The 8,441-nt window shown below is 40.1% G+C and overlaps 1 protein-coding gene across 1 annotated transcript in view; it reads left to right on the top strand.

The window, feature by feature from the left end:
- The first annotated feature begins 794 nt into the window (after positions 1-794).
- Positions 795-8,441, top strand: part of LOC102380725 (collagenase 3) — a 10,123-nt gene continuing 2,476 nt past the window's right edge. Inside the window, exons 1-8 of the mRNA XM_014517611.2 lie at positions 795-1,283; positions 1,376-1,617; positions 2,482-2,630; positions 2,725-2,850; positions 5,203-5,364; positions 5,976-6,093; positions 6,913-7,046; positions 7,531-7,690. Coding sequence (XP_014373097.2) covers positions 1,161-1,283; positions 1,376-1,617; positions 2,482-2,630; positions 2,725-2,850; positions 5,203-5,364; positions 5,976-6,093; positions 6,913-7,046; positions 7,531-7,690 — 1,214 coding nt within the window. The 5' untranslated portion in view covers positions 795-1,160. The remainder of the gene's footprint in view (positions 1,284-1,375; positions 1,618-2,481; positions 2,631-2,724; positions 2,851-5,202; positions 5,365-5,975; positions 6,094-6,912; positions 7,047-7,530; positions 7,691-8,441) is intronic.

The raw sequence follows: 8,441 nt of genomic DNA, 5'->3' as shown, positions 1-8,441 counted from the left end.
GCATCTCAAGTTGGTGGCCAAAAAGGGCACGTCCAGGCAAGCATGCATGTGTGGTTGGTGACTCCTCAGAGCTGTCTGCGGTGTAGCAAACTGCACGTGGTGCACATGCACCCATTTGCTAATTTGCAGCATGATGTCAAAATTTGACACCGGGAAATTTGATACTGGGAGATAAAAAAAGAGGCGTAGCGCATGCAGCAGTAGGGTGACACCACCAGAAACAGAGCTTGGCCAGACAGAGCCATGCTCTGGCTGCTGGCCAGACTCCCAAGTGGCTGGATCACCACAACTGCTGCCCTGGGAGGCTCCCAGGACCCCAGGTAAGGCTGCTGGGGCCAGCATAGATGCTGGCCCCAGCCTCCCCTACTCCACCCAGGACAACTTGCGGTGCCCTGCAGCATGTGTGCACGGGCATGCCCTGAGACAAAAACCAGTGGCACGAACATGTGCTGTTGCTTTTTGTACCACAGGAAATGCATGTCCCTGACCGTGTGCCTGTCAGGACATGCCAAAATGGTGTATCCATACTCTATGGTCACTTTTAAAAATATGTAAATAATTCTGATATGTACTAAAACACACCTCTTTAATGATCCCTGTACCAAAACTGATGCTAAAATTTAAGAGCTTTAGTTATGAAATATTAACAATATAATCTATTCTACATTGTTATTGGTTTTATACATCAGGGTGATAAGTTTCCTAAACAACTTGTCCAATTGATTTGTCATTATTAAAGTGATACTATTTTATTACTTAAAAATAAATGTGTTCCTGCAATTCATCTTGTATTGTTGCTTTTTGAAAAACAATAAAAGGAAAGTAGTTATGGTATCAAAGGAAAAAAAAAGTAGGTTAAATTATTGTCAAGTAATGAAAAAAGTGTTGTGGTGATTCCACACAATACTTCCCGTACCATTTGCAAATATGCTGAGAGCTTGTTTATATAAAGATATAGTTTCTAAGCCCTTGTTAGGACCACAGATGCCCTAACCACGACTTCTTGAGGGAAAGAAAAAAAATAGTCGTGTAAGCATGTTTACTTTGCAATGGCAAGGGAGTTCTGACTTGTCCCTAAGACATGACTCACTGGTTCAGGGCTATAAAAGCAAAGATATTTGCACACTAAAAATCAGAGTTTCAGAACTCAAGAATCCAGCATGATGAGACCAAGCCTTCCAACTGCTCTCCTGTTCTTCTTGGGCCTGTCATATTGCTTGGCGCTGCCTGTACCCTATGATGATAGCGATGAATTCACAGAGCAAGACCTCAAGTTTGCAGAGGTATGGTATATAATTTTTGCATGTTAGAGCATGCTGCATGATTGTTGCTGTGCTTTGGGAACTGGATATATGATTTTATTTTTTTCCTTTAGCGTTATTTACAGACCCACTATGCCCTCCGCCGTAACCCTGCTGGCTTAATGAGGAAGAGTGCCAATTCAGTGGCAGCCAAACTTCGAGAACTGCAGTCATTTTTTGGGCTGAAGGTGACTGGTGAACTAAATGAAGAAACCTATGAACTGATGCAACAGCCAAGATGCGGGGTTCCAGATGTGGGGGAATATAATTTTTTCCCTAGAAAACTCAAATGGTCAAAAAATAATTTGACATACAGGTAAAATCATAATATTTCACATCTGTTTCCTGTACTCAATTTAGTCTATCACCTACCTGTTTAACAGTCATTATATAATAAACTGATAAACTCAACAACAAGAAAAAGTCCAGGCTTTGTAAAAATCTCATGGTGCAGTTTTAAAATTATGGTCTTGATCTAAAGCTCATGGAAGCAAATGCAGATCTCTCCATTGGGCTTCTCTACCTGGGGAGTTAGCATGCTGTCAGCTAAGGTATGAACTTACAATGCACTAGTTCTCTGATCTAGTGTCACTAGACACTCTTACTCTACATTCAGGTTGCCTTTGTTTGGTGTAGTGCAATACATTGAAAGCGTATTAAGCTACGGTACACTTGGGTACTGTTAGTACAAAGAATGCGCACAAAGAATTTAATATAGAGAAGCTAGGACACTGTACATCTTGTCTAATTTTCCCTGCACTAACTTTCCTATATAGACAGCCCCAGTGACTAAGGCTTTTGATCAGCTCCTGTATAAATATATGCATTTATCACACTATAAGACAATGGGTACCATTAAAAAGTCACGCCAGATGCCAAAGATGAAAGAGAGGAGTATTTCTTCCTGTACTTGAATATGAATGTAATGTAGTATCTCTGATGCCTTAGTGAAGTAGTTATTGACAAATCAAGATTTAGTAATGATAGCCACTGTATCTCTTAAAAGACTTCTCTATCTTGTGTTACCTCTCTACCATGATGGGGAAGAGTGTATTAAGAATAGCTTCTGAGAAGTGACTCTTTCCTAGTCAAAAGTAATTTTTCTTTCCAGTCAAAAGTAATTGCAGTTGCCTGGATCTGCCAAGAATTTAACTGAAGATATTTTATTTGCTTGTTATAGAATTATGAATTACACACAAGATATAACACGTGCTGAAGTGGACAGAGCTTTCAAAAAGGCATTCAAAGTGTGGTCTGATGTGACACCACTTAACTTTACTAGAATTCGTAGCGGCACTGCTGATATCATGATCTCCTTTGGAACTAAAGGTATATGCGAAAGATTACTTTTTAACATTATAATTATCACTTTATCTTTCTAATAACAAGAAATTTAAATGCTGTTCTAAATATCACTTTGTAGAACATGGTGACTTTTATCCCTTTGATGGACCTTCTGGACTACTGGCTCATGCTTTTCCTCCTGGACCAAACTATGGAGGAGATGCCCATTTTGATGATGATGAAACCTGGTCAACTGACTCCAGAGGTAACATGTTCTAAAGGTCACCATAAATTTTTGTCAAGAATAATATTCATTATTAATTCCGTCCCCTTTCGATACAAGTCATCCATAACCTCACCCTGATATGTTTGCTATTTACAATATTTACAAAATCTTTGGATGGATAATTATCCTCATCTGGTTTGCAAACAATTTACTTTGGGTATTCTCTGTTAAATAATCATTCTAAGAGTTATGTGATTAGTTATTTTGCCACCTGTTAGAACCAAGTAAAATGCAACTATATGGCATGAGATTTTAAACAAAAAATGACAGTGATTAACTTTTGGAGGGGTGTTGTCTTAGCAGGGTAGCTAAGACATCTTACTGTAGCTCTGGATGTATGAATTCAAGCCCTACTCTGAATTTATGGCAAAGCCTACCTTCAGATTATCTAGTTGTAAAAAATAAGTACCTGGTTATTCAGGCTGACCACATCATGCCCTTGTAGGCTGTTAGCTAAGAAGCTGGTGTGTCTTTATCATACTAGTACTATGAGCCTTTAGGTTTGGGTTCACACTGAGTCATTTTTGGATTCTCAAACTTTTTCAGGACTGTCAGGGTACCTATACACAAGCAGTGAGGTTTCTCCAACATGCTGTAATTACAGTGCGTTGGATCAGACTCAATTAATCTCCATTCCCAAAGCACTGGTATAAATACCCTCGCTGTTCTGAATCCTCAGGAATAATGGAAAGCATAAACCACAAAACCCAGAGAAACAAGACTGTTTTGTTTCTTTGTGTTCAAGTATCTCAGTATTTTTTCTTGAAGTTTGAGGATGCTGTTTTCTGATCTGAGTCACAGTGGGTGTGTCTACATGATATGTTTTACTGTGCAGTAGACTAATTTACTGCACAATAAATTAGTTTACTGTGCAGTTAGCTACTAACTGTGCAGTAGATACTGCACAGTAGTGCATGTGTAGACACTAACCAGGAGCAAATTTTCTCCCAGTCAGACCCAACACTAGGGGACCACAGAGGAACTCCCCTGGTCCTGGTGCTGCTCAACTCCCAGGTTCCCTCAGAAGCCAGGAGCCAAGCAGCTACAAGATGCTTTCTGCCGTCCCTGCTCCCCCTTCCCCTCTCCTCAGGTCCTGGCTCTCTACAGGAGCTGGGAGCCAAGCAGCATTGGGACTGGGGAGCTCTCTGCTTCCCATGCAGCCAGGGGCTCACCGGGCGCTGTTCTACTTCTGGGACTCCCAGCCAGGTCCAATCTGGGTGTGGATTTCCCCAAGTAGCTTGGATCTAGCTGAGAGGTGCCCTAGGATTGGGCCTACTCCTGGCCAGTTCTGGGCTGCTCAGGGAAACTCCCACCCAACCCGGAGCTGGATGGGTGCTGCCCCAGAAGTGGGACAGCTCTGAGCCAGCCCCTGGCTTTGCAGGGAAGCCCCACTGGGCAAAGGACTTGTCCTCATGAGCCCCCAGTGGGTGCACCTTCATATGCTATTAGCACAGAACAATAAGTTCCAATATGCACCAGAGTTTATTTCTCCCAGGCTCTGCATACACAGGGTGAGGACTGTACTCTTTTATGCCAGAGTTAATTAGTTTACTGAGGCCTAATTCCACTGTACATGTAGACAGTGATGCTTTACTGCACAGCAAATTAGTCTACTCTGCAGTAAAGTGCACATGTAGATGCACCCAGTGTAAGCCTCTCAGTGACACTAGTGGGAGTTGTATATACTCAGCTCTTCTGAAGTTCAGACCACTTTTATTTAGATTGAAAATATCTGGCATTGTCTACATGAGGATCCATTTATGGAAGATGCAAGTAGTACCGTTGTTCAAGCTGCTGATAGTACTATACAGCATGGTATTATCTAGACCAGCTGATAACAGATTGAATTGATGTAATACAAAAAACAGGGTCAGGATCAGTGAGCTATGTGTACTATCACTGGAATCCTGACAAAATTTGTCTTGATTTCAGTGGGGCCAGATGTCACATTGTAGCTTTCAACATCCTTAAAATAGGATGCAACTGGGAACATTTTCAAATAAAATTTAGTGTTAAATAAAAACTTGTGGAGCTGAAACCATTGGACTCAGATTCAGTCTCCCATTATCTTGAATAAAGAAGTTGGCTTGGACTTTGCATTTCAGTTTCCCTATCTCTAAAATGGAGATAATAATCTATTCCATTTCACAATGCCTTGTAAGAGCTCATTAATGACTGCACATTCACTTAGAGAAGGCAGAGGTCTATATAATTATTGTAGATCATTATTGCAAAAGAGAGATAATAGAAGAAAATCAAACTATAAAACAATAAGATACATGTGTATATTAGTTTAACCAGTACATGTAATTTTGCTTTTCTTTCTCATAGGATACAACTTGTTCCTTGTTGCTGCCCATGAATTTGGTCACTCTTTGGGGCTTGATCACTCCAGAGATCCTGGAGCTCTAATGTTCCCTATTTACACATACACTGGAAAAACTGGCTTTGTGCTTCCTGATGATGATGTGCAAGGGATCCAGGCTCTTTATGGTATATCTTCCCTTTGCCATTTAGTCCCTATATCCTAGTATATATACATTACACTGCATGGCAACATACAGATAGCAACTGTTGCTGAGGTTCTTACTGCTGATAGTGACAGCTCTGGTCAAGTAAGATAATTCCTACATCTTTGGGTCATCAGTGTCACAAGAGGCCCAGATTTAGCCATGAAGTGAAAAAAGCAACAAAAAGTATTCTAGAGCACAAGTAGTTACTACCTGCTGGCTGCCTGTTGTAATAGAAATTCTGCCTTCTATGGGAAGGATGAGTAGAGACTAGGAAGGGGAAACAGGACTGTCTTTATGGGACTTTGGAAGGAAGCAACCTTCTGTCCACTAACACTTGGTATCCATGTATGATACCTATTTAGCTTTATTCACAACTATTTTTGCAATGTAGCTAACCCTCAAAGGCCATGGATGTGACTAGTTATATGAAATAGAAAAGAAAATCAGTATCACTAGTCCAGACAGTCTCTCCATAATGGCTGTGTTCATCATGGTACTGAGAAACTTTTTAGTGTCCCATACAGTATGTGGTCATCTTCCACACACTGGGAAAAAAAGCTGTTAAGCCTATGTCATAATTTGTGGTTCCAGGTCCAGGAGACAAAGATCCCAACCCCAAACATCCCAAAACTCCAGAGAAATGTGATGCAAACTTAACACTCGATGCAATAACAGAACTTCGCGGAGAGCTGCTAATCTTCAAGGACAGGTGAGAAAGCAAGTGATGGATTACAGGGCTTTGCATAAAAACATATGCTGTGTGCTCTTTCAATGTATAGGGGCAAGCCCATTGATTAGTATAGATGAATAGAATACCTGGCTAGATAACCCTTATATAAAATATAAGTAAAAGAAAAAGTACAACATATTTCTTTTATAATTTGAAATACTTTATGTTTGGCCATGAAATGATAACTGATTTCATTTTCCATTGGCTAATTTTCTACATTAGATGTTAAACTGTGTAAGGCTTTCTTAAACACAAGTAAGTCAGATTGCAAAGTCAACAAAAAAGGCTGCAAGGGGTTCACTGAATATCATATTTAAACAGCCTTTATAACATACTCTCCTGTCTCTCTGTGACAATCAAGAGTTACTGCCTGAGAAACCCATGGAATTATATATGTGTAAAACTGTTATGAATGGCAACTTAGATCAGACATACTTGCTATTTGATATCACTGCACTAGATTTACTCCAAAATTAAAAAATGAATTAGTTCTCTGAACAAAAACTGCCCTGCACACAGCTCTTTACCTGATGCATTACCACATGTTTTATACTTTCATTTTTTAAGACAGAAAGTTGGGCTAAAAGAAACCAAGGTACAAGTTTGTCCTCTTTTAGGAAAATCATCACATTATGACTGAGAAAGATGATCTATACCATGGTGGTTAGAAGTGAAGCCTATGTCCCTTGTGGCAGACACTAAGAAATAAAAGTAAATATTGATAGAGCCCTTGGAAGATAATGGCAGCCCATTCCATGAAGAAAATCATCAAAAGTATATTTTCTGTTTCTGATTTAGGTTCTTCTGGCGTCTACATCCTCAGATGGTTGAACCAGAACTAGTGTTAACCAAGTCATTTTGGCCAGAACTTCCCAACAAGTTTGATGCTGCTTATGAAAACCCCATCAAAGATCGTGTGTTTGTGTTTAAGGGTAAGTGTTTTGTAAGTGGCAGAGAAGTGAAAGTATCTTAATCACTCCCACTGTTTACAGTTCATAGCTTTCATAGATTTTATAGACACAAGGGCTGGAAGGGACTTTGAGAGATCATCGGATCCAGCCCCCTGCCCAAAGGGCAGGAAGTCAGCTGGGGTCAGATGACCTCAGGGTTATATCTCAACCATCCTTACTCAGACAGAAATCCCCTTGGTTTCAGCTCATGAAAACCTACAGGATTTTACATGTATAGAGAGTATAGAATTTAGCCCAGACAATGATATCTGCATCTGGCATAATAGATTCTGTGGCAATGAGCTATCTAACATCAGCTGAAAACCTGTCCCTGAGAACCTAAGTAGTCATACAGAAAACAAAAATAATGTCAACATCTCTCATAGACTCTACTCTTTTAATATCTTGCAGTTGAAGGTATGCTGTTGTAAAAGACTAATATGTGCTTTGGTATAACTATTTACAGGCAGGAAAGTTTGGGCAATGAATGGCTATGACATAGTCGCAGATTATCCTAAAAAAATTTATGAATTGGGATTCCCAAAAGAGATGAAAGCAATAGATGCAGCTGTCCACATTAAAGACATTGGCAAGACTCTCTTTTTTACTGGAGACAAGTACTGGAGGTATGTTTGTGATGTACTGATTCTAATTTTCAGTTCAATCTGTCATAATCCTATGTAAAAGAGCCCATAGATTTTTGATGTACTGTGTCTAAGTGACTTTTTGTCATCCAGATTGTGTTTTCATCTTCTTCAAAGTGTCATAGGAATCAGTTGCTTAGAATATACTTCAAGGATCGTATAAAGATGTTTATAAAGTTTCGTAAACATACTGAGCTAAATGGCGACTATAACCACACCCCTGAGGAAAGAGCTCTAAGTTAAGTGCATTACACCAGGAGCTGTTGTAACAGTCATATGTTACAGTGACCGTCAGACCTTAAGATCCTTTCAAAGGTGCCATGGGGTGCCACACAATGGCAGCCCAGTTATGTGTACAAACATGATTCACAGGATAAACCTAGATATTTCAAATAGAAATCCATAGTTGTGGTCTTTCTAAGTTCCTTGCAACAGAAAAAAAGGCTCCGTTATTTTTTCTGTAGGCACAGAAGACTGAAAAGTAAGAGCTGGCATTTTCCATGGAGTGCCTTGTGTCTATCTAGGGATGCCTCAAGTCTAGAAAAGTTGAGAACCACTGCTCTAGACGTAGCTCCTTCCCTGGTCCTTTCCTCCTTAGTGCATGTGGCACAAAGTAGTAAAGCTGTTGTTGCTCTGTGCCAGCAGCAAATTCAACCCAACCTGTGCTGCCTAATAAATTGGACTTAGAGACAATGCTCTACCTGCTGCCTGCCCAGGACAGACATACAATTCC

The sequence above is a fragment of the Alligator sinensis genome, unplaced genomic scaffold (genome assembly GCF_000455745.1).
Source record: "Alligator sinensis unplaced genomic scaffold, ASM45574v1 scaffold802_1, whole genome shotgun sequence".
Taxonomy (NCBI): domain Eukaryota; kingdom Metazoa; phylum Chordata; order Crocodylia; family Alligatoridae; genus Alligator; species Alligator sinensis.
The sequence above is the reverse complement of the archived record's forward strand: the minus strand, read 5'-3'. Positions and strand labels throughout refer to the sequence as shown.